The 27,970-nt window shown below is 42.0% G+C and overlaps 1 protein-coding gene across 1 annotated transcript; it reads right to left on the reverse strand.

The window, feature by feature from the left end:
• Nucleotides 1–27,931, reverse strand: LOC134539892 (uncharacterized). The gene is made up of 2 exons (XM_063382244.1): nt 26,514–27,931; nt 1–327 (listed from the first exon to the last, which is right to left on the reverse strand). Exon 1 carries the CDS (start codon nt 27,853–27,855, stop codon nt 26,524–26,526), a length of 1,332 nt encoding a protein of 443 aa, XP_063238314.1. The 5' UTR covers nt 27,856–27,931; the 3' UTR covers nt 1–327; nt 26,514–26,523.
• Between the last annotated feature and the right edge of the window lie 39 nt (nt 27,932–27,970).

Below are 27,970 nucleotides of genomic sequence, written 5' to 3' on the forward strand. Positions count from 1 at the left end.
CCAAGTGCCTAGTGGTGCGAACAAGCGTCAGTGTCGCTCTGCATCGGTGCAGTACACGGAAGCAGTAGTCCCTCCGAAGAGTCAGAGTCCTCCGCGTCCACAAGAACAAAGCGTGTATTGGTCGTGGAGACTGGCATGTAGAAACTGTCCCGCGTTCCCCTCCAGAGGGTCGCCCGTCTCTTGGTGCCGCGCACACAGAGTGAGGTGCAGATGAGTGCGTGCTGCGAGACGAACAAGCTGGTGCGTGCGAGGCGCCGCGCCACCCTCAGTGTTCCTGCAGCGGGAACACGTGGTGGTGGGCCGGGCTCTCGAGCAGGAGGGGAATGCCTGCAACACGACCCAGCGAGCTGCACACCCAGCCTCTGGGCTGAGGCACGCCATGTTGCAACCATCTTCATTCTTAAATCGTTCTTGAAGATGGCTGCAATAAGGCATGCCGAAACGCCGGGCACACCATCACCTCAGTCCGGAAGCCAAGGAGTACGTAGTTACTCTGACTACGATAACTAATTTAATTAATTGTAATTGTATAGTATTTTAATGTATTTCGTACAACATGATTTTCTTTATACTTGTGCCAACTTTTACACATACAAAAATCTACTGCATGTATCAAACTAAACAATTTCCAAGAAAATTATTCCTAAATATTGTACATAATGAATGATCCACCAATACATAAGTACATTTTGGTTGGGGGGCTAGTAAAATGATACAAGTAACAAGAGGGCTTTATTTTACAATTCATCTAAAATTCATCTAAAAATACCTACATGTCTACCATTGACACTTGTGAAGTTACTGCACAATCTACCCAGACAAAGCTGCTTTGTAATCTATAATATATTTTGAGCTAAAGTATGCCCCTGTGTCATGGAATTTGCACCTAAAGTGTTTTAACTGTGGATTTACTTACTTTGTAGGACTTTTCCTACTTCTGTGTATAGGGACAACACTAACTTAGGCAACCAACTACACACATCTGAAATTTACAGCACAGTGTTAAAAGATAAGACTCGACAGCGTCCTAGTGCCAAGTCTAGAGTACCTTCTAGTAATCAGGTATCTCCTTCCAGTGGTTTAAAGCCAAATACGGTTCCATTATACAAACCAAAACTTTGATAACAATACAGAGTAGAAATTATATAAGCTTATATAAAAATAGAAAAATTTGAAAATGCATTTTTGAATTCATCCCACGTGTAGATTATTTTGCCGACAGTTAATCCGAAGTAGTGCTTCAAGTGTTAAGGATAAATGATATGATGGTGTCGCAGTTCCGCCTCATTGTAATTCTGGCGAAGCACTCACGGTCGAGTACCCAACAGCCTCCTCGTCGACGATTTCGACCAAGGAAGACGCCAGCCCGCTACGTTAAATACAGTTTATACATGAAGCATCAACTACTATTCTCGTGATGAGTCGAGAGTCTATGGTAAAACCCAACACTTTTGAATGACCAGTACATATTAATTGCACAAAAGTGAACATTGGCATTGTCAATAATTGTTGATTAAAAAAGGAGGGGGGGGGGGAAGTGATTTATACGAATATATTTACGTTTATGGGGGTTTGAAGGTTATAAAAAATCTCCATTGGATATTTAAAAAAAAAAAAGATGTTTAAAAACTAATTTTTAGGCTATCTGATAAGTCTTCAGTGCTTTTTCAAAACCTGCAATTATTAGATAAAAATAATTTATGAAAAGAAGATTCTTTCATAATGTACCTACCACTGATAGTCATTTTACGTCCTAATACGTGTTTAAAGACACGACTACTCTCATTTTGCATCGTCAATGGCCAACAATTAAGAAATACTTGTGTTATTTAAAGCCGGTTAAAAAAGTTGCATTACAGTAGTATATAAGAGGGTCTCCTGGCACTGGGTGAGGTGCCTACCGCCATCTTGGATTGTGACATCACGGTGGCCATCATTAATGACCTTGTCATTGGTGGCATTCTTGGATCCGCTATATTGGATGACCTTGACCTTGGTGGCTATCTTGGATGACCTTGACCTTGGTGGCTATCTTGGATGACGTAATCGCCGCCATTTTGTTTCCTCGAACATTCAGCCATTTTGTTTTCTGCCGTTTTGAATTATGACGGCACCATTGTAATTTCCGTTACGGCCGCCATCTTGAAAATCCGTAATTTTTATGTCAGAAAATCGGAAACAATTATAAAATTTATAAAAAAATTAAATAATCGAATTCAATTAATACAATTTTAATAAAAAAATATTTAAAAAAAAATATAAAAAATGTACACTTACGTCATGGAGCTCGGAAAACTCGGTTCGAACCCGGCGAGGTCAAAAAAAGATGGCGACAGGACCTTCCTCCACGGAAGCCGCCGGCAGACTGACCTCCAACCACTTATGTCAAGGTATATATCGTCAGCTAGTATGACGTCATGTCCGCCATCTTGAAAATCATTATTTATTATCAGATTTTAATGAAACAAAATTTTAAATTTTTAAAATAAATTTAATAATTAAATTTTTTTTATAAAAAATCTTTAAAAAAAACCGGTTCACATATCGTTACGACCACCGTCTTTTATTCTAGAAAATTGAAATGTTATGTAATGCCCGTCATCTTGGATGACTACGACATCATCGCTACACTTTATGTTACATCCGCCATATTGGATTCTAGAATGTACTTTTTGTTATGCCTGCCATCTTGAAAAACTGCAATTTTCATGCTAGAAATTTGGAAAATATATCAAAAATTATAATAAAAATTTATTAATCAAATTTTAATAAAATAATATTTTAAAAACACACTTACATTTAAAGTCCTCAGTTCGAACCTGGTAAGAGCCAAAATTAAAAAAAAACATCGACAGATCCTGCCTCCACGGTAGTCATCGGCAGACTAACCTCCCACCACTAATACCAAGGTATATATCGTCAGCTGGTATGATGTCATAACCACCATCTTGTCTTCGTCTGTTGGAAGCCACCATCGTCTGCTAGAGTATGCTGATGCCATGTTAGTTTAATTCTTACCCACTAGAGTGCAGTAATAATTTATTATTATTACTGTGACACCCACCATCTTGTAATTTGGGTGCCATCTTGGAATTGTGTAATTATTTAGCTAGAAATTCGGGAAAAATTTCAAAATTCACCAAAAAAAAATTTGCAATCAATTTACAGATTGATTCGATCAGGAGACAGCTCAAAGCAGGAGTAAGTCGCTCCGTATTCGATAACTGTCAAATACGTAATGTAAAAATATTTTTAAACAGCGAAAGTTATCCGTACGTCGACATGAACATGGACTTTGAAAACGGAAGATTTCTTCTCGCATATCAAATGTATGCCAAGTTCCAGCAAGCATACTATGGGCGCAGACAGTCACCGATACTGAGTCCCGACAATTTCAAGAACAAGGCTTCGTTAATGGTGTTTGACGTTTCCAAACAGGATGATCGAATAAATTGAAACATCATCGACAGTAGGATCGAGATATCGACTAGCGGAATTATTCCACCAAACACATATGCTTTTTGTCTGATACTTCACGATCGACTTGCATCGTACAATTGTGAAGACAAATTGTGAAAATTCTTACATAAATATTGATTAGTTTGCGATATTAATTTAGTTACGACCGAGCATTGCTAGCGTCAAGATGTACTGTAACCTGCAAGGTTTCCAGAGTCAACACGGATTCGTTCTCAAGGAAATTTACGCCACCTCCGGTGACAAAGACACGAACCCACAAATTTCTACCTCCGTATCACTGGAAATTATTAGACGAAAAAAGAAAACTTACGTATGAATGGTTATGTAAATACTACCATGGCCTAGAGTAAAATTCCATACCACCAAGTGAAAAACACTGTTGAAGATTTATTATTTCAAAACGAAATAATTTACGTTGCTGGGCCTGAGCAGAAGAAATGGCTGAGCAAATTGTGTGATGTGACAGTTGAAATCGTAGACTTACAGATCGACTATGGCTGTCCTCTACGCAAGATTAGTGCATTTTATGATGTGCAGCCACGTGACAAGTATGAACGAGTATGTGCCTGTACAAACTTGCAGCTAATACAGAAATGGCACACACAGTGTTATTAGGAGCCTGCATTTATAAAAGGCGTGCATCTGTTCGTGCCTTCAGTTGTCGTTAGACCTGCAAGAAGATGTTTACGTTTCATCCTGCTAACGTGTACGTGAGCGTAAGACCTAGCTTCAGCAGTGTCGACTACAGATACTGGGATGTCGGGTATCTACGTACATATACGGAAACCTGTGATGGAGGCGCTCAGCTTTGGCGGTTTGCGCACTTTCCTGTGTCCTACGAACCGACTCAGCAGCTATTAGATTGTTGCGAACCTGGAAAATGTGCCGTCTATCACATGAGACCGCACACAATCCTTCCTGCTAGCATTGCTGAGGTAGTCGCCTCGTCTGCATGTGCAACACCAAACATGGTCGTGTTGCAACCTGTTGCGACCTGTGATGCTTCTACGCAGACGTCCAAACGAGTCTCGTCGTCGAAATCCAGGAAGATAATCTGTTCCAACTAGCACTGAGGCAAAGCCCAGGCGCAGACGTGGTCACAGACGCCATAGACCATGTCTCGCCGGAGTTTTCGACGGCGCAGAAGATGGCCAACTGGAAACCTGTGTTCCTGATCCTGTGACCTGAGAACCATTTGTAACTGGAGTCGACGAACCAGTTGTAAGACGATCCAGTTGGAACCGGAGTCGACGAGCCAGTTGGAACCAGAGTCGATGAACCAGTTGGAACCGGAGTTGACGAGGCAGTTTGTGCAGCATTAAAGACTTTGCTTGCGAAAATGCTTAATTCCTTAACCTAATATGCATTTGTGTAATTTTTATAAATAAATTTGTAAAACTTGAACTTTTGTGTTTTTATTTATATAATTTTAAGGTACCTAATAAAAAATTAATTTTAAATACAGTCAATACTTTGACCAATGTAGTATACCAGTAGGCCTCGCATATATAGGTGAGGTTCAGATGACTGGACCCTCAGTCCACCTCTGGCCGTGGTGTCGTGCGGATCTGATAGTTAGACTTGCATTACATAATAGTCCAGTATCTAGCTATTCTTGAGAACTCGATGGCATCATTACCATTATTAACACCGACCTGAATGAAAGGACTACCATCAAAATTGCAGAGCCCGATGACAACGGAGTCAACAGCTACACCTACTCTCTCAGCACAGCAGGAATTTCAACGCGTGCAACATCTTCCGCAGAGCAGACCTCGAAGGCTTCTGAAGTTAACATTTCAGCGGTGTTACAATGGTTGTCAACAGTGCCAGTGACATTGATAAAGGAAGCAGCATCCAACAGTGTTCCATCACCCAACGTACGTACTGTGACAAAATCAAAAACTTGAAATTACGTGATTATGTAATACACAATAATTGACAGAACTTGTAACGCCAAGCCTGCGTACAAGCAAGAGGACAGCGATGGATCTACTAGACTAAGGAAGAGTGATCTGCATTACGACAATAATTTTCCTTGTCTTGGGAGAGATTATGTTCGTGGCTCTTCCGATCTCGACAAAAAACTTAAATTGAAGGATGTTGATGATTTATAGAGGAATGAAGACAATGGAAGAATCCTTAACGTGAAAAGTGAGAATACATTCCAGCCAAATCGAAGTAGATATTTCCTACTTTGTAAAAATGATGGACTCCTAAAAAGGAAACATGAAGATGATGTAGACACTTCGACATCATCGGTAATCTGGGTGAAGACGATGCCTTCTGCGTTGATTGCTACAGTGACTCTGAGGCTGTTGACACAGGCATAGAATGTGATGAAGCACCTAAAGCAGGCAAGATCGAAGACTGTGATGGAGGCCTGAGACCGAAACGATGGAAACGACGTGTTATAATAAATAAATCTAATAAAGCTTATTATGATCACTGGGACGATTGTGATAGTAAAAGTATTTATAATAAACCAGCAAGGAAGATGGTGGTAGAAGATATTGATTACACATCATGGAAAGATCCAAACATATTGGTTGATCGGCTAAGACTTCTACATGGCTCGCTTTGTGCAGGAAACTATTCGAGCATCAAAGAAATATCCTTCATACTCAAAGAACTGAGGAAAGATAGCTACGTACAATAATGGCTTGTTTTACTTGCATTTGTATAATGTTGAGAAATAAATTAAATATTGAAAGTAAAAATTTAATGTTTCATTTCTTGTATTATGATTTCTAAATAAGACTTAGTTCTTTGTAACACAGCTGCCTTTTTTATTGTGCTTCCAAAATGTGCTGCCTTTTTGTTGATGGTGCTTCCAAAATGAGCTGCCTTTTTGTTGATGATGCTTCCAAATTGTGCTGCGTTTCAGTTGATGGTGCTTCCAAAATGTGCTGCCTTTTTGTTGATGGTGCTTCCAAATTGTGCTGCCTTTTTGTTGATGGTGCTTCCAAATGTGCTTCCTTTTTGTTGATTGTGCATAGTAAAATCTGTAGTGACAGAATTTTTACTAGTCCAAAACCTCTTTGACTTGATAAATCATTTTCAGGGATTCTTGGTTTTCTTGTAAGCGTAAAACATGTTACGTGGGTTTAATTGATTAATTAGCTGACATCGAAAAAGGTCATGAGGTTCAAATAAGACTGGTCTATATGTCTGACATTGTTCATGACCCGGTCTCGCGGTCTGAAGACACTTGGTCTATATGTGTAGACGGCTTTGTACATGAACGGTTTAGAGGCTTTTCTAAGTATCGAAAAAATAGACTTCCATGTTAGGCATAGTGGTACCGTATTTATTATTTAGTTGGTCAGGTATATTGTCTTGAGTTGTTTTTCGTAGAGTGAATGATTAATAAACTCCGCGAAAAGTAATAGAAAACAGAATCTAAAATTTATTTAATATTTAGTTACACTTGTCACTGTTCAAGTATCGAACCAATAACAGAAACTGATCGAATCATTTGTAAATTTATTGTAAATTGTTTTGTGAATTTTGGAATTCATCCCGAATTTCTAGCTAAATAATTACACGATTCCAAGATGTCATTCAATTGATAAGATGGCGGGTGTCACAGTAATAATAAATGATTTACTGCACTCTAGCGGATAAGAATAAAACTAGCATGATGGTAATGCACTCTATAAGACGAGTACACACAAGATGGTGTCCTCCAGCAGATGAAAACATGATGGTGGTAATGTCCTCTAGCAGATGGTAGCTCCTGGTAGCATGTACTGAACACAAAATGTCGGATCCATGATGGTTGTCAAGGTAAAAGTCCAATTTAAAGGTCAAGGTCAAAGGTCAAGGTCAAGGTCAAATTTCAATGCCTACAGTCGAGGTCAAAGGTATGGTGAACAGAAAATTATACTAACATGGTGCCAGCACACTCTAGCAGACGAAAACATGACGGCGGCCTCCAGCGGTAATTGATTCAGTGATGACAATTCAAAATTTCGAGTGTGGTGTGAGATGTTTTTATTACTTTTTATTAAGAATTTTTTAAATATATTAATAAATTACTGGTTTACTCTCGCCGGAAATCGAACCGAGGACCGAAAACAATTAAGTAACTAAACATTTGAAGTAGGCAATTTTTAAAAATATGTTTTGGAATTTTTTCGGAATTTCTAGCATTGATATTACGGATTTTCAAGATGGCAGCTGTAACAAAACATTCAACATTTATAAAATCCAAGATGGCGATCGTAACGATGGGTACAACCGTGGTTTTTAAGTACTATTTTATTAATTTTTTATTAATAAATTCGATTGATTAATTTTTTAATGATTTTTAAAAATTTTCCCGAATTTCTAACATAAAATTTTGGATTATCAAGATGGCGGACATGACGTCATACTAGGTGACGATAAATACTTTGAAAAAAATTAGTGGCGGGAGTCAGTCTGCCAGCAGCTTCCTTGGAAGAAGGATTGGATGCCATTTATATAATTTTTTTTCCCTCACCGGGTTTGACCGAGGACTCCGAGCTCCATGTCGAAAAAGTATGCATTAATTTTTTAATTTTATTAATAATTTTTTTTTATAAATTTTAAAACATATTTCATTTAAATCGGATAATAAATAAAGATTTTCAAGATGGCGGCCGTAACAGAAATTGCAACGGTGACATCATACTCCTAAGTGATGTCAGAGGTTTATCGGAGGCTGTAGACATGGATGCTTAAGCCTCTTTTAGGAATTTGTGTTCTTTCTAAGGCAAAAGTATTTTGAGGTTTTTCGAAATCCTAATTTTTGAATTTTTTAAGAAAAGTAGAAATTTTTCCTCAAAACGGTAGTTTTTGAGTCATTTTGAGTCATTTTTTGAGGAATTTTGAGGAATTTTTGAGTCCAAGATGGCCGCCATGACGTCAGAGCAATCGGTCATTGACCCGGCACCAGCACCACAGCCTGAAGCCTGTGCCAGTAGCCCCTTTTCTATACTACTTCCAGTATCTAGCTATTCTTGAGAACTCGATGGCATCATTACTATTATTAACACCGACCTGAATGGAAGGTCTACCATCAACATTGCAGAGCCCGATGACAACGGCGTCAACAGCTACACCTACACTCTCAGCACAGCAGGAGTTTCAACGCGTGCAACATCTTCCACAGAGAATAACTCAAAGGCTTCTGAAGTTAACGTTTCAGCGGTGTTACAATGGTTGTTAACAGTGCCAGTGACATTGATAAAGGAAGCAGCAACCAACGGTGTTCGATCACCCAACTGTACGTACTGTGACAAAATCAAAATCTTGAAATTACGTGATTATGTAATAGTAGTATATAATAGGGGCGCCGAGCGCACGGCGCTGGCGCGTGGATTGTGATTGTCGGTCCGCCATCTTGGATTGTGACGTCACGGCGGCCATCTTGGATGGTTGTGACCTTGACCTTTGACCTTGACCTTGACCCCGGCGGTCATTTTGGATCCGTCATCTTGGATCCGCCATCTTGGATCCGCCATTTTGGATGACGTCATTGTGTTCTCGAAAATTCCGGCATTGTGTTTTCCGCCATATTGGATGATGACGTCACCGCTGCAATTTCCGTTACGGTCGCAATCTTTAACTTTTTTATTTATTATCCGATTTTAATGAAATTTTTTTTAAAATTTATAAAAAAAATTTAATAATAAAATTTTAATAAATTATTTATAAAAAATATACATTAACGACACGGAGTTCGGAGTCCTCGGTTCGAACCCGGTGAGGGCAAAAAAAAAATTAAAAATGGCGACCGATCCTTCCCCCGTGGTGGGTGCTAGCAGACTGACTCCCACCACTTTTTTTCAAAGCATATATATCGTCATCTAGTATGGCGTCATGTCCGCCATCTTGTCTTCGATGCTGGAGACCACCATCTTGTTTTCGGCCGCTAGAGTACGCTGACGCCATGTTAGTTTAACTCTTACCCGCTAGAGTGCAGTAATCATTTATTATTGCTGTGACACCCGCCATCTTGTCATTTGGCCGCCATCTTGAAAATCCGTAATTATTTAGCTAGAAATTCGGGAAAAGTTCCAAAATTCATTAAATAAATCACTCATTAATTTACATATTGATTCGATGGATTCCTGTCCTCGGTTCGATACCCGATCGATGCAATAATGTTTAATTTTATGAAAAAATAATAATTTCAATAAACCATGTTCAACATTCTTAAAGAGACTTTAAATCCTCTACTACCATCATCCTATAAGCCATCAAGACCAACATATTGGAAATTCGTTATTTTAATGCTAGAGATTCGGGAAAAAGTTCAAAATTCATTAAATAAATTTGTAATCTATATACTGACTGATTAGATCGACTAAGCTCCTTGGTTCGATCCCTGGATGATACAAAACAACTTTAATTTTAAAAAAAATACTAAAAAAGTGACAGGATTGAGAAAATAAAAAACCCCGCAAGTACTTTTAAAAACTTTTATTACATACATTCTAATCTACTACAAGTACAAAAAATAATACACAGACAAATTACTAAAGTCTTGGTTAAGATTTATTTCCGCATTTAATCTTGTGCTGTTCAAGACACTGTATAGCTGTGAGTCCTGATTTTCGAGGTCGATTAGCAAAATACTTAAAGCACATCTTACACATATAAATCTTATGTTGATGTTTTGTAACCTGGGGTCTCACAAGTCGGGAGAAGTTTTTGATGTAGCAGTAGTGTGCTGAACCGCCTTCACTTGTCACAAGCAACAAATCGAAATGATTTTTTCTTTCTTGTTTGGTTACCCGAATCGGACACACCTTATTATCCTCATTTAGCGCATACACATTAACTGAGACTTCAGGGTTATTTTTCTCAAAAACTTTTATCTGATTTAACGGTGGCGGATAGCACAGTCCATCGAAGTTGTACTTATTCTCCAAAGCATAATACCTCTTATCAACACGGTTTTGATGACTTCCCTCGACAAATCTTGCCAAAATACTCCATTTAAAACAAAACTGGTCCTTGAAGTTTTGGCAATTGACTACTGCTCTTTTGTTGACTATCGCCTCAGGTAAGGCAATAAATGATGATGTCTGATGGTATGGAAGCATACTATCACTTGATTCGTTTCCTATGCCCATAATCTTGTGACTGTCCAGACTGTTACAATGCGAAAAAATCTTATCGCATTTGTCGCACTTATATGTCTCTCGAGAGATTGTCAGAGACCCACTGCAGGTTATTGATGCACCACAATAATTGCATTGATGCGATGTACGCTCTTCATTAGTTGAAGAATCCATTGCTGATGATGAAACTTCAGCTGATGGTGAAACAGCACGTATCGTTGTCTCCTCTGCAGCAGGTATCGGGATCTTCACAGCTGTCGACACCTCAGCAATTGAGCCCTCCGCTGCCGTGGTCTCCTCTGCAAATGGTATCGGGATCTCCGACTCCATCATCGCTGCTGTCGGTAAACATTCTATTCCGGTCGACATAACTAAACCTCACGAAACTTAATGGAGAGAGCACGTCCGTACTGCACCGCGACCAGAGGTGAACTGCGGGTCCAGTCGTCTGAACCTCGCTTATATACCCGTGGTCTACTGGTATACCTCATGAGTCAAAATAATGTCTGTATTAAAAATTTTTTTATTAGGTACCTAAAAATTGTAGAAATAAAAAACACACGAGTTCCAGTTTTACACATTTATTTATAAAAAGTACACAAATACATATTAGGTTAAGGAATCAAGCATTTTCACAAGCACAGTCTTTAATGCCGCACGAACTGACACGTTGACTCCGGTTCCAACTGGTTCGTTGACTCCGGTTCCAACTGGTTCGCAGGCCACAGGATCAGGAACACAGGTTTCCAGCTGGTCATCTTCTGCGACGTTGACAACTCCGACAAGACATGGTCGATGACGTCTGTGACCACGTCTACGCCTGGGCTTTGGCTCAGTGCTAGTTGGGACAGATTCACTGCCTGAACTGCGACGACGAGACACACACCGTTTGGGCGTCTGCGTAGAAGCATCACAGGTCGCAACAGGTTGCAACACGCTCATGTTTGGTGTTGCACATGCAGACGAGGCGACTACCTCAACGATGCTAGCAGGAAGGATTGTGTGTGGTCTCATGTGATAGACGGCACAGTTTCCAGGTTCGCAACAAGCTACCAGCTGCTGAGTCGGTTCGTAGGACACAGGAAAGTGCGCAAACCGCCAATGCTGAGCACCTCCAACACAGGTTTCTGTATATGTACGTAGATATCCGGAATCCCAGTAGCTGTACTCGACACTGCTGAAGCTAGGTCTTGCGCTCACGTACACGTTAGCAGGATGAAACGTAAACATCTTCTTGCAGGTCGAACGTCAACTGAAGGCACGTACGTATGTACGCCATTTATATATGCAGGCTCCTACTAACATTGTGTGTGCCATTTCTGCATTAGCTGCGAGTTTGTACAGACAGAGATACGTTCAAACTTGTCACATGGCTGCATGTCGTATATTGCAATAAGCTTGCGCAGGGAAGGACAGCCGTAGTCGGTCTGTATATCTACGATTTCAGCTGCTCCAACGTCGCACAGTTCTCGTAGCCATTTCTTCTGTTCGGGTCCGGCAACGTAGATTATTTCGTTTTGAACTAGTAAATCTACAATAGTGTTTTTCACTTGGTGGTACGGAATTTTCCCTTCGTCCCACTCTAGTCCGTGATAGTATTTACATAACCATTCGTTCGACCGTTTACTTTTTTCGTCTAGTAGTTTCCACGGATACGGAGGTCGGAAGCTGCGGGTTCGAGTCTTGTCTCCAGAGGTGACGCTAATTTCCTTGAGCACGAATCCATTTTGACTCTGGAAACCTTGCAGGTTGCAGTACATCTTGTCGCTAGCAATGCTCGGTCGTAACTGAATTATTATCGAAAACGAAACAGTATTTATGTCAGAATTTTCACAAGTTTGTCTCGACAATTGTACGAAGCAAGCCGATCGTGAAGTATCAGACAAAAAGCATTGGTGTTTGGTGGAATATTTCCGCTAGTCATTATCTCGATCCTACTGTCGATGATGTTTCAATTTATTCGATCATCCTGTTTGGAAACGTCAAACACCATTAACGGTGCCTTGTTCTTGAAACTGTCGGGACTCAGTATCGGTGACTGTCTCCGCCCATAGTAAGCTTGCTGAAACTTGGCATACATTTGATATGCTAGAAGGAATCTTCCACTTTCAAAGTCCATGTTCATGTCAACGTACGGATAACTTTCGCTGTTTAAAAATATTTTTACATTACGTATTTGACAGTTATCGAATACGGAGCGACTTACTCCTGCATTGAGCTGTCTTCCGGTCTGAAGCCCGACGATGATGTATCTTGGTTTTTCCGTAGCGAAGCTGGACTTTACTATCCAATTGATACGCTGACTATGAGGCAAGCCAGGATAAGTTTCCAGGCTCCAGGATCGGAATGGCACATCGAAATTCTTGCCATTTTCTATGTTCTTCAACATCTTGACTCGTTCAACGGTGCTCACTTGGATGTGGGGCAGCATCCACTCGATAGACTGTAGTGTTAGCGAGACGTCTTGAGGGTTTTCTGCAGCGGCGACAATTGCATTAATGTGCGTGTTGGCTAGAAGCAGTACGAGCTCTTGTTTCGAATTAATGATTATATGCTTGTAGTCCTCAGCGAATCCAAGAAGCATGGACAGAGGAACACAAACTTCGAACTTCCCTTCGGCATAAACCGGAAGCTTATATTCATCTTCGAGAGCCCAACCGGCCATCTTTGCAGCAGACAGTTCATTTGGCGTGAGCGAAAGGTAATTTTTCATAGCAGATGTTATGCCTACATCTCTCGTCTGGTCTACCTCGACACCATTGAGTACATAAGTAATGCGTTCGATTAGGTGAAGAATACCATTGCAGGATATTGACGTCGTTGTCGGATGCGTACCATCCGCTTTTGTAAGCGTGCCTCTTATACGTAGAAATGACTGCGAAGGTAAAGTACAAATATCTTGGTGCTGTACTGCAATGCGTACTTCCGATGGTAGTGCGTACGGTCCGAGCAGGAAAGGCTGGTACTCGTGCAATTCCATTTTCGTAATGCTGTCATCAAAAATGACTGGATCTTCCACGTTGAGGATTTCGTCTTCCATATTTATTCGGCACTTGTCCAATACTGAGAAGATACTTTATGTTGTCAGGTGTTAATGCACCGATGTCTGGTAGAGAACTGTTCTTGTTCACGCCAATACGATTTCTTTTATAACTGTTCGGTGTTACGAACTTTATGCCCATCGCTTCAAGTGCAGACGTAATGTAATTTCTTCGTCTTGAAAATTCACCAATCGTCCTCGCTGGTCAACGATTCGGACGACGACTTCGTGTGCGCACTTCACGACGACTGGAACGTAAATGATACTTTGCGGTACTTCGACCAGTTTATATCCTGGCGGGACCATCGGCGAAAACTCGTGCAGCATGTTGCTTAGTCTTCCGTTGAGATACGTTCCACTTGCCAAATTACAGTTTATTCTTATGACATTCACAGGCAAAATGTTTACTGCGCGTGTAGATTCGTACGTTCTTCCCGTATCATAAACCTTTGATTCGAATCCGAGCATCGTACCTATGGTGCCAGGTTTCGTAAAGTCGACATTTTCACTGCATGTTAGAATGCTTTTTTGAGTGTTTGGATTTCCACGCAGTTGAAAGTCTACATCCTGTGGTAACATATCCCTGATGTAATTTGCAATGTCGTCAATTTCGTAAGAGCCAACAGGTAACCGTATTTCATGAGCGGTCCCATCACTTTTCAGAAAGCAGATCTTGCAATTTTCTTCGTCGATATTAGATATGGCATTATACGTTTGAAAATCTACGAGTCCGATACACCATTCTCCGTCTAAATCCAGAGGCGGGAAATGAACCGCCCGCAGCTCAGATGCGTGACCTGTCAGGGTAAGTGTTATCGACATGACTAATAAATTAACATCACTGCACAACCTTTAAGTAGCAATTTTTATTTGTCAGCTAATTTTTGTTTGTTAAAAAGCGAAGACACAAGTGTCCGCAGTTTGTTTGATTAGGCTTCTGTTCCGTTTCGTAATTGTAAAACAACGTAGTGGACCGGCCCAGGTACTGTCGCAGTTCGGGCGGAGGGCGTAAATTTCCAAAACTGTCGTAGTAAGTTGCTTTTTTTCCAGACTTTATGTACGCCACCCAGTGCGTGCCGCGACCCGCCGACGTGTCTAAATTAATTATGGCACACTCACGTGTCTTTGGCTTGCTGGACAAAGTGTCTCGCATAAACACGCCGCGGAAATTTGGTATTTTCAGTTTGCGTGCGTACTTTATTAAATCTACGTTGGTGAGCGGTCGTTTCGGTAGGGAACTTAGGATTTTCTCTTTACACGTTTCTTTCTCATGCCTCGTCCTGTCTTGTGAGGATGCAAGTACAGTCCTGCGCCGTTTTTTTTACCGATGGCAATGGCTTCCATGCTGGCATTGTGTCGCTGTGCTTCTTTTAACTGCTTGCGCTCATTCTTCGAAGTGTTGACTGCCCGCACTATACCGCTCGTTGCACCGATAAGGCCTCCGAGAGCACCCAATGCAGGCAAAAGCAAAGGAAGAAATCCTCCTATAATCTTCTTGTCGAGAGTCTGTAGTTTTTGCTTGGCTTTTTGCACGCCTGCACCGATTTTGCGCTTCTTGGTCTTGCGTGAGTTAGTCTTTGACTTGATGTAGCTGGTTCGACGAGCACCCAGTCCTAATTTCGTCTTTGCCTTCATGATCTTAGATACGCCCCACGCTGCGATTTTCTCTCCTAGTCCCGCGTTCGACGATTTACTTATATCTTCGGCTTCCTGTGCCAATATCTCGTCGGCCCGGTGCCTGGATTCCAGATCCTTGCTTAATGAATATGCGATATCGTGCTGCTTGCACTTTTCGTCGAGAGAATTAATGCCCACGTCACCACGAGCTAACCTTTTCGCTAGTTTCGTGCCGGGGCCGCAAAATCTGTAGCCGGGAATGTGTAGCTCGAATGGTAGATTGTTTATCAGAGAGTTCACGAGTCCTGCGCCGATGTGTTTTTTGTTCTTACCTCTTCGAGTCATTACGCACAACTGACCAGAAAGTATAAATGTGTTTGATTTTATACAATTACTTTAGTACAATGCAGGTCGTCAAGCAAGACGTGTGTTTGCCCGTGCGCATTACGCAAGACGATGTATTTAGTGCGCGTGAATCACGACATGGCTTACTGTTGCCTTCTGCCGTACGTTGCATAATGGCGGGTCCGTCCAACTGCGGTAAAACGTGTGTTTTACTGAGTTTACTGGAGGAACCAAATGGTCTTCGGTTCGAGAACGTTTACTTGTATTCCAAGTCGTTGCAACAGCCAAAGTACCAGCGCCTAGCAACTGTTCTACGATCTGTGGATGGTCTGGAGTATTTTCCGTTTAGCGATAATACCGATGTTGTACCTCCAAGCGAAGCAAAAGCCAATTCCGTGTTTGTTTTCGACGATGTAATGTGCGAGAAACAAGGCATAATACAAGAGTACTTTTCCATGGGCAGACACGCCAAGGTAGACTGCGTTTACCTGTGTCAGACGTACAGTCGTATTCCAAAACATCTCCTACGAGACAACGCAAATGTCATAGTTTTGTTTCGCATGGACGAACTTAATTTACGCCACGCTTATGATGATCACGTAAACACCGACATGACATTCCAGGAATTCAAAGACATGTGCTCCTTGTGTTGGAAAGAAGAACACGGATTCCTAGTTATAGTCAAAGACTGGTCTCTATATAAGGGCAGGTACAGACGAGGTTTCGATCAGTTTATCACCAAACATGAGTCATAGCATTTCGAAATTCGGTCGTAGCAGTCGAGACTTACGTACTGCTCTCAAGTCTCATGACGACGTTATCCGCAAATACATTTCGCTACTGGCTCAAAAAATAGACGGGGTGAAAAAGGAATTACTTGAGTACCTCGTAGCCATAGACCAGCGCGTGGAAGCTTCGGATTCTCGCATTCGCGACATGATCGAAGTTTCGAATGCACAAAGACGGGACGATCTGAGGACTTTTCAAAGTAGTCTGAAAGCATCACTATCTCAATCGTCAACAAATTCAGATTTGGCCAAACACAAGAAAGAAGTTTCTGCGAACGAATAGAAAAGTATAAAAGGAGGTCTTGCAATAAGTTTTCAGCCAGTACAATGTCGGACCTGGCCAGTGACCTTCATCGAGCTATACAGTCTGTTCGCGAAAAATATTTACTTGCTAGACGAACCAGACTTGCACGTGAGATGGAAAATGAGGAGATATTTAAACCAATCACTAGTCGCCTCGACGAACTTAAAAACAAGGAAGAACCAGCCTTCATTGTGAAGACAGAAGTTGAAGATGAAATGCCGACCGTAAAGAAGAGAAAGTATGAACCAGATCGAGAAGAAGAGGACTTAACAAGTACAGAGTCCATGCACAAGAAAAAAATACCGAAAAAGGGACATCAAGTTAATGCAATGGTCCGACCATACCTGATATCGTTTACGAGCCGGAATAATGACACGACCTACGGAGTGTACAGAAAACATAATAAATGGTTCCTCGGTGCTAAAGAAATAGACTTTCTACCAGGAAATATCGTGCGCGTAGCAGAGTTCAAAACGCGCGGGACTCCGGGTCTGTACGAATTGCTGTTTCGCAGGGAGCCTAAAGGATATTCTCACAACGACTTACAAGAGTACAAAAAACTGCTAGAGCTAACCAATGCACATTTTCGCGATAACGATCCAGATAGTGGTGTATATAAAGACGTAGATCATGAAAAAATCGACATTCTCGCTAATCTCTTCAGTGAACTAACAATACATGGCGAAGGTTTAAAAAAGCTATAAAGTGGTCAGACATTTGACTATGTATATTGGGACGACCCTAATGAATTAGTTGATCGCCTTAGAATTCTACATGCATCGCTTAGTGTAGGAAACTATTCGCACATCAACGAAATAGTCTCCATACTTGAAGAACTGAAGGAAGCCGGCTACATACAATGAGTCGAACCGGAATCGCTCGCGAACTTCATGCTCCTGCTAGACGGAAATACCTTCGTCGCAAAGTCATAGTTCGTGGAATTGATGATTTATTCCAGGCGGACCTTGTTGAGATGATACCGTATTCCCGATTGAATAAAGGTTTCAAGTACATGTTGACAGTCATCGATGTTTATAGCAAGTTCGCTTGGGCTAGACCTGTCAAATCAAAGACTGCAACTGACGTAGCCAAGGCCATGAACAATATTTTGCGTGATGGACGTGTACCGTCGCACCTGCAAACGGACCTCGGGAAAGAATTCTACAATGCGACCTTCAAGGCTTTGATGAAGAAGTATGGCATCAAACACTACTCTACATTTAGTAACGTCAAAGCCTCCGTTGTCGAAAGGTTTAACAGAACTTTGCGTTCCAAGATGTGGCGGCAGTTCACGGCTAACGGAAATTACAAGTGGCTTGACATCTTGCCGAAACTAATAAGCGAGTATAATTCCACTGTGCATTCTACCACGAAAATGAAGCCAAAGGACGTAAAGAATAATCGCCTGCTTCAAACAGTTTTTCCCAACACGAAGAAGAAAGATCCACGAAAGCGTAAAGCTAACGTCGGCGACATTGTGCGAATCTCCAAGCAGAAAGGTATCTTCGAGAAAGGTTTCACTGCGAACTGGAGTCCCGAACTTTTCCGTGTGACACATGTTCGTGAATCAGAGCCTAGGACCTACTACCTCGAAGATTTGGACCACAAACCTATCCGTGGCGGCTTCTATGCCGAAGAGATTCAGCCTACGTTGTATCCTGATATGTACTTGGTGGAGAAGATTATAAAACGAAGAAATGGACTGTCCTACGTCAAGTGGTGGGGCTTTCCACCTCGCTTCAATTCGTGGGTGGCAGATGCAGACATCGAGAAATCCACAAGGCTTTAGTAATTTGTCTGTGTATTATTTTTTGTACTTGTAGTAGATTAGAATGTATGTAATAAAAGTTTTTAAAAGTACTTGCGGGGTTTTTTATTTTCTCAATCCTGTCACTTTTTTAGTATTTTTTTTAAAATTAAAGTTGTTTTGTATCATCCAGGGATCGAACCAAGGAGCTTAGTCGATCTAATCAGTCAGTATATAGATTACAAATTTATTTAATGAATTTTGAACTTTTTCCCGAATCTCTAGCATTAAAATAACGAATTTCCAATATGTTGGTCTTGATGGCTTATAGGATGATGGTAGTAGAGGATTTAAAGTCTCTTTAAGAATGTTGAACATGGTTTATTGAAATTATTATTTTTTCATAAAATTAAACATTATTGCATCGATCGGGTATCGAACCGAGGACAGGAATCCATCGAATCAATATGTAAATTAATGAGTGATTTATTTAATGAATTTTGGAACTTTTCCCGAATTTCTAGCTAAATAATTACGGATTTTCAAGATGGCGGCCAAATGACAAGATGGCGGGTGTCACAGCAATAATAAATGATTACTGCACTCTAGCGGGTAAGAGTTAAACTAACATGGCGTCAGCGTACTCTAGCGGCCGAAAACAAGATGGTGGTCTCCAGCATCGAAGACAAGATGGCGGACATGACGCCATACTAGATGACGATATATATGCTTTGAAAAAAAGTGGCGGGAGTCAGTCTGCTAGCACCCACCACGGGGGAAGGATCGGTCGCCATTTTTAATTTTTTTTTGCCCTCACCGGGTTCGAACCGAGGACTCCGAACTCCGTGTCGTTAATGTATATTTTTTATAAATAATTTATTAAAATTTTATTATTAAATTTTTTTTATAAATTTTAAAAAAAATTTCATTAAAATCGGATAATAAATAAAAAAGTTAAAGATTGCGACCGTAACGGAAATTGCAGCGGTGACGTCATCATCCAATATGGCGGAAAACACAATGCCGGAATTTTCGAGAACACAATGACGTCATCCAAAATGGCGGATCCAAGATGGCGGATCCAAGATGACGGATCCAAAATGACCGCCGGGGTCAAGGTCAAGGTCAAAGGTCAAGGTCACAACCATCCAAGATGGCCGCCGTGACGTCACAATCCCAGATGGCGGACCGACAATCACAATCCACGCGCCAGCGCCGTGCGCTCGGCGCCCCTATTATATACTACTTGTAATACACAATTGTAAAAATAACTCTGAACATATTAAATACAAATGCAACAGGTGTAGTAGTCAATTTATACACAATGTAAGATTATAATGACATGTGGTTTTGCAAAGGACGGGTTGAACCTTCATCAGAATTAATCTGTATATTTTGTGGCAAAACATTAGCAAATATTCCAAGCGCAAAACGGCATGATATATACCACTGTCCTTTTAATGAAATCGATAATTTATTCTTCTCTATGTGAAAAATGTGGTGTACTAATGAGTCGACCTGATAAACTAAAAAGTCATTTAAAGATATGTCAAGGACTTACATCGTACTCTATGAAGACTGTTTGAATCGAGAATTGCTCAAGACTTGAGTAAATTGCCTGTGTTTTTTTGTACTTGTAGTAGTGTAGAATTTATGTAATTAAAATTTATGTTTGTAAAAGAACCTGTGGTAATTTATTTCTCGAACCTGTCACTTTTATGGTATTTTGAATTAAATTACTTTTTTTGTGCATTACCCAAGCATCGAATCAATCAGTTAATTAATGAGTGATTTTTTCGATGAATATTAGAATTTTTTCTAAATTTATGGGTCAACAAATACTAATTTCCAAGATGGTTATCATAATGGCTTACTGGAGGCTGGTAGTAGATGATTATAAGTATCTTTTAGGATTTTGAACATGATTAATTGAAATTTATAATTTTTACATAAAATTAAACATTATTGTATTGATCGAGTAACGAACCAAGGACAGTAACTGATCGAATCAATCTGTAAATTGATTGCAAATTTGTTTGGTGAATTTTGGAATTTTTCCCGAATTTCTAGCAAAATAATTACACAATTCCAAGATTGCGCCCAAATGACAAGATGGCGGGTGTCACTGTAATTATAATAAATGATTACTGCACTCTAGTGGGTAAGAATTAAACTAACATGGCGTCAGCGTACTCTAGCAGACGATGGTGGCTTCCAGCAGACGAAGACAAGATGGCGGACATGACATAATACCAGCTGACGATATATACCTTGGTATTAGTGGTGGGAGGTTAGTCTGCCGATGGCTACCATGGAGGAAAGATCTGGCGACGATTTTTTTTTTAATTTTGGCTCTTACCGGGTTCGAACTGAGGACTTCAAGGTGTAAGTGCGTTTTAAAAATATTATTTTATTAAAATTTGATTAATATATTTTTATTATAATTATTGATATCTTTTACAAATTTCTAGCATGAAAATTGCAGTTTTTCAAGATGGCAGGCATAATGAAAAGTACAACATTCTAGAATCCAATATGGCGGATGTAACATAAAGTGTAGCGATGATGTCATAGTCATCCAAGATGGCGGGCATTACATAACATGCCAATTTTCTAGAATAAAAGACGGTGGTCGTAACGATATGTGAACCGGTGTTTTTTAAAGATTTTTATAAAAAAATTTAATTATTACATTTATTTTAAAAATTTAAAAATTTTTTCATTAAAATCTGATAATAAATAATGATTTTCAAGATGGCGGACATGACGTCATACTAGCTGACGATATATACCTTGACATAAGTGGTGGGAGGTCAGTCTGCCGGCGGCTTCCATGGAGGAAGGTCCTGTCGCCATATTTTTATTGACCTCGCCGTGTTCGAATTGAGAACTCAGAGCTCCATGATGTAAGTGTACATTTTTAATAATTTTTTTAAAAATTTTTTTATTGAAATTTTATTTATTGATTTCGATTATTTATATTTTGTATAAATTTTAAAATTGTTCCCGATTTTCTGACTTAAAAATTATGGATTTTCAAGATGGCGGCCGTAACGGAAATTGCAATGGTGACGTCATATTCAAAACGGCGGAAATCAAAATGGCAGAATGTTCGAGGAAACAAAATGGCGGCAATGACGTCATCCAAGATGGCGGATCCAATAAGTCCGCCAAGGACAAGGTCATCCAAGATGGCCGCCGTGACGTCACAATCCAAAATGGCGGTCGGCACCTTAGCACCTCACCCAGAACCCAGTGCCACTACTCATTATTATTTAAAAATAAACATCTTTAGAAGGGGGGGGGGGATCATGGCCCCACTTTAACCCTACCTGACTACGCCCTTGAAATTTAACATCAAACGACTTAAGGGGGACTAGTTTGGGTGATAGCATGTTCCTCCGGCTCAGTAACGCCCGTTCTACAGTGGCACGGAAACGGAGACGAGTCTCCGGGACAATTTCACTATCGCGTCTGTGCTTCTACTATGCACGGAAACGTAACAAAATGCAAACAATGAGATTGCTTTTCACGGATAGGAAATATTAGTTTAATTAAAAGAAATTATGCTTCGAGATCATAACACGGGCAAGAATTTACATACATAATGAAAGTAAACGACAAAGTAATAATAGAACACTAGATATTCTTTTACTTGAAACAATTTTTAACGAACATCGAACATATCCACACATGACTAAGCAAAGCAAAGCAAAGCAAAGTTCTGAGCTTCTATTGGTCGCACGGAGCAACGTAAGCATTGCCGAGCTAATCCGCACGGGTCCGTCTCCGTCTGCGTGTCATTGCAAACGACGCTGCACTCGGCGTGTAGTTTACGGACGAGAAGGGAGGAACTGTTGCGCCTCGCGTGCCCGGCGCTAGCAGGGCGTGAGCGCGCCAGCCCACGCGACGCTGCGACACAGCTCTGCAGTGGTGCGCGGGTATCGATCCCGGGAGTCCCCCTCCGCCCCTCCCCTGGCCCCCTGCATCGCGAGCACCGCCTTGGGGCGTCCGGGAACCTGTGCTCACAGCCAGGAACATGACACCACTGGAACAAGCGCGCATTCACTTATTCTTGGCAGGCCCCGCCTAACCTGAGCACACGACGTTGTGTAGAGCTTCAGAAAAAACAAACACGCGATTTGAAAACTACTCCTTGAGATATCAGAGTGGTGTCTGTTTACGAAAAGCATTTAAGAATACACTGGGGTAATATCGTTTTGGAGTTCATTTCTTAAAATGTAATTAATTTTTAGAAGAGTGAAAAATGACTAAAACGCGTGTTTTTAGAATAAATTTTAGGCATTAAACACTTGGTGCAGATTCTTCAAAATACTCAAGGGACTTGCAATACATCTTTATCTTCATTTTTCCGCAATGTAATATTATGGTTCCCCTCAATGCACGACGAGAAGACTGATCGCCAGTCCATAGCCTTGCGTTTAGAGGCGATGCCGGGCTAGAAGCACCAGCGAGCGTGGCCCTTATCATCCTGCCTCACTATAACACAAATAGTTTTAACTTCCGTGATGCATTATGTACACGTGAGTAAGATTGTTTTATTTCTATTAAGAAAAATCGCTCAGAATGAGCCAGTTCATTAGCTCATCTGTGAGTATTAATCCAAACCTTTTTTTAGGTTTTCGGGAAAATAGGTTTCTGTTGATCATAATTTTGGGTCACAGCCAAAAGTAACGCAATAACTACGAAGAATGGCTCACTGTTAGGTAAACGGTGGTAAATCGATTTTTACCTTAAAGAACTGATGCATCGATTACAGAGCGATAAGTGATGCATTCATTAATTTTCCAACCAACTCTGCCCATCACTAGGTGCGGTTATATATATTTTTTAGAATGTTCTCCGGGCTTATTTACTGGAGACAGAGGGACTAGTTTCCCATGGCATAGAGCGAGGCGAGGCTAGGCGATTGATAGTATAACAGTGGACTAGCATTAGGGAGGCAGCCATTCTGAGTTCATTTCTCGGTTGTTTCCTTGAAACTCCGGGTAAATGCTGGGCTCGTCCCTACCACCATTGTTTCCCGAGTTTCCTCGGACTCCGATGGTGACTGTATCCTACTGGTGACTGTATCCTACTGCCTAGACATTTGCAATTACCAAATATTAATCCGAAGCCCTTCACATTGCTGCACCCTAAAACTGTTTAACTTAATACCGACGAAACCCAAGGTGTATGCATGAAACGTTGTTCCACACTTACCAACAAAATATAGGTTTACAACATTAAGGAACGGTCTTACACGACATATTGTTTATTTAATTTTCTCGTCATTACTGTTATGTAGGGTTATTTATAAGTTCGGGTGAGGTAACGAATACGCACTGACTTCTTGGGACACAACCGCAACCTAACTCGCGGGCCGTATTCCAGAACGTGTCCAAACGAAATCCCAGTAAGGAAACAAATCGGCAGCTGTTTTAATAATCGGTACCCTGTTTTCAATATAGTCTAGAGCGACCATCGATACCATTGTTATGGTAAAAAAATACTAGAAATAGCAGTACCATGGCACAAAAATAGAACCGCCTTTCTAACATTATTAAGTACATTTTAAGTTGCGATTATTTCTTGTTATGACCATTCAAGTGTAAAATATATATTCCAGAATAGTTTCACCATTATACAGTTTCATTTGGCACCAAAATACATTTGGTACGTCCCCCGATGTTCACGAAATTGAATGTACACAGGCACGGGTTAATGGCCACAGACGCGGGTCAGCCAAACTGAAGAAATCCACGAACAAGTGAGGTCGATGTCGCCCTCAACGCCTCGCCGGCAGCGCTCCTGGCGGCGTGACTGAGAGTCTGCTCGCGCGGTCCGCTCACATCCCGGCACCACTTCGCTCGTACACTTACCTTACCCTTGCATTTTCCAGGGCTATTCGTAAAGTAAGCTCCGTTTGGTCATTGGGAAATAAAATAAATTCGTTTTTATTGACAGTCCAAGTTTACTAAAGACCTACTTTACGTTTTCACATAGCCGCCACTCAGTTCCAAGCACTTTTTGCAACGCTGCACCAGTTTCTTTAACCCTTCTGCATAGAAGTTCGCCACCTGGAAAAACACTCAGTTGACAATCGTAATTTTGTAAATTTTTAAAATGTAATTATGACTTTTAAATCATTAAATAAACCAAAATTACCCCGTATTTTGTCCGAAAAAAACGGTAGCCATCATTTTTCGACTCGAGGACGTAGATTGCTTAAAAGTTTTCCGGAGGTGTTTACTATGCGCCTGTACATAGGCTACACGCATTGCGTATTCAAAGTCCGTGGTGCCTATGGCCAAGGCGTCCGTTCCATTCCCAGGCTGAACTGAATGGCGATTATGTGAAAATGTAAAGTAGGTTTGTGGTTTACTAAAACTGGCAATAAAAACGTTTTTTTTTACGATTTTTTTTTTAAATTACCAAATGGAGTTTACTTTACGAATAGCCCTCGTACATACATTTCCAATTGTGGTACTAATAAGTAAAACAAACGCAAAAATATTAATCATTCGTTTAAAATAAAACATTATTCTAAGGATTTTTACTTCATTTATATCTCACATAGATTTAAAAGTGTTTTGTACGCATTTACAAAATAAAATAAAAATCCATCGTGTGGTTCGTCTATTTAGTTTCAAGTTGTACACTGAGGTTTAAAGTTTAATTTTCATGCAGTCAGGCAAGACAACAGTCACATTTATAATCCCATTGGCTTCAAGAGATATTACCCAAAAATAAAGTAAAACATTATACTTTACACTATAACTATTCTCGGTGATCAAACGAAAATAATAATTTCTTTAGTTGGCTGAATAGTTCAATAAAATATGTTTATGATATTATACACAGGTATCCTGAACATCATGAAACAAAGTTATTTTGACGTATGAACGCCTCGGGTCGCCTCCCCGTGGCGGCCGGATGCGGCCCCGAGTGTTCACACCTGCCACTCTGGGCGCGGGGGAGGGGCGGCGAGGTCACGAGAGATCCGCTGACGTCACGCGAGCTCGGCCGGAGCAGGAGGGGGGGGGGGAGGCAGCGTTGCCGTAGCGACGCATCTCCACGCCGCCGACGGCATTGATCACAAGGCAAGTAATTGAGGCCCAGGGTTGCACGGCGTGCATTCAGAAAGGCCCAGACAGCTTCCACCGGACACGCAATCCAAACCACTGGGTTTGGGAAAGTTGCAACAGTAAACAGTCAAAAAGAAAACCGTTGTATACAGTCGCAAGCATGAATGAAGTAAAAAAAAAAAAGTTCAGTATGTTGTGTTCATCATGAATGCGGTAACGATATTTGGAATTTAACATACTCGTACCACGATGTAGGCCTACCTAAATACCCGAGGATACAAAATGGCAACAAAACTAAAAATACATTTGGCTGGAGAGAAGTGTGACGCCAGACACGCCAGCCTCGAGCTGTGCAACTGCTCGGAAACTGTATAGAGCCTTGAAGGCCCGCCTCCACCCCAACTTGTGCCCAAGCATTTTCATACAGTTATTTTTTGTCTAAAATTTGATATTTTTTTCGGATGTTTCGTTATTTTATCATTGCATTTTGTGTTTCCTTTTTTTTTTAATGCAATAGGGCTTTAAAGTTTCTACACCTGGAAAATTTACGCAAATTTACGCCTACAGTCATTTTTTAATGTATTTCTTCATATAATTACGGAATCAGTTAAAAATATTAAAAAAACTGACATTACTACGGTCTTCTAGTTCAGGTATTTCTAACTTCAATAACAAATAATCACAATAATACCTTGGAGGGGTGTTAAGGGTCACACATATAGTAAGCATCAGAAAAAAATTGAAAAATTGAAAACGTGTGGTAGTCCTGAACAAGGAATAAAAAATAAATATATCTACATTTTATAAATACTTATTATAAATACTTATTATAAATACTTGGTATTTCAGATCATTATTTTTATATACTTAAAGTTAAGGCTCGGTAAATTATAATGTTTTATGATGAACTGTGTAGAAAATTTAAGGGGGGCGGATTATTGCCGACACGTGTTACACAGGCCGGATGGCATGCGGAATAGTGGTAGATGAGGACGGGGCGAGTGGCTCACGTGACGGATCTCAGAGCGCCATGGCCGAGCCGCTGCCCAGGTTGCTGGCGGAGGCCTGCTTGTCGGGCGAGGCGGCGCAGCCCTTGAAGCGCATCTTGGCGTCGTCGCCCACCTCCACGGTGCGCTGGCAGAACACGAGCATGAAGCACGACACCACGAACAGCACCGAGGGCAGCACGAAGGCGAAGATGAAGTGGCTGTAGGTGCCCTCCAGGTCGAAGCGCGCCAGCACCTTGCCCGGCTCGCTCTCGGCGTAGAAGCAGGGGAAGCGCGCGCGCGCGTTGTGGTCGGTGCCGTCCTTGCCGAAGTCGCGCAGGAACTCCTTGCACTCGTCGCGCAGCGTGTTCACGCAGCCCTCCATGTTGATGAACAAGTGGCTCTCGTTGGCCAGCAGTAGGTCGTGCTCGGGCGGCGCCACGCTGCGCGCCGGGTCCAGCAGCTCCGGGTTGGTCGCGCCCAGCACGCTCAGGAACGTGAAGTTGGTCTTGTCGGCGAGCACGTCGTTGGCGAGCAGCGTGCCGTTGATGCAGTCGGTGGCCTCGACGCCGCGGGTCGCGTTCGTGATGGTGTAGCACGACGCCATGAGGATGTTGTCCTGGTCCTCGGTCCACACCTCCTTCGTGCCGCCGGGCGTCTCGGCGATGGCGCGCTGGCACTGCGACAGGTACACCTTGTCGCCGCTCAGCAGGATCACGTTCTTGTTCCTGGTGGGGATGTCGACGCAGCGCCGGTCGCAGTTGTAGGGCGTGCGGATCTTCTCGCACGTGCCGCGGTGGCAGTTCTGCAGCCCGTCCAGCTCGATGCACGTGATCTTGCCGCGCCGGCCCGAGCACTTGAGCGGCGGCTCCGTGTTCTTGAACACGCACTCGAAGGCGTCCGTGATGTTGATGCACGTGCCCGCGGTGCAGTTGAAGGTGCCCGTGAGGTTGCGGCACTCGTCGGCGATGCAGCGGCTGCGCTTGGCGTTCTCCTGGTCGATGCCGTAGCACACCTTGGTGGCCGTGTTGGTGCAGTTCTGGAAGAGCATGTCGGTGCCGTTGCGGCGCAGGTTCACGTAGATCTGCACGCAGGCGCCCGAGCTCTTGCTGAGGCACCACTCGCCGCACGTGGCCCAGTCGCAGGCGTCGCGGTGCCAGGCGCGCGTCGTCGTGCACATGGCGGGCACCTCGGACACGCCCGACTGGAAGGCGCGCAGCGTCGGCATGTACACGGCCACCGTGAGGTACACGAGCGCCACCGAGCTCAGCACCGCCGTCATCTGGCACACGCAGATGGTGCCGCAGATGCGGTTGTCCTGCGGCGGGATGATCAGGTCCTCGGGCGGCACTGGCTTGGCCGGCATGGCGTCCCTCTGGCTCTCACAGGGTCAGCAGCGCCATCTGCACCTCCACGTACACCACGCACTGCGAGGACATGGCCGCGCGCTGCGCCGGGGCCATTCAGCGACTGGGGCGTCG

The sequence above is a fragment of the Bacillus rossius genome, chromosome 1 (assembly GCF_032445375.1).
Source record: "Bacillus rossius redtenbacheri isolate Brsri chromosome 1, Brsri_v3, whole genome shotgun sequence".
Classification (NCBI taxonomy): domain Eukaryota; kingdom Metazoa; phylum Arthropoda; class Insecta; order Phasmatodea; family Bacillidae; genus Bacillus; species Bacillus rossius.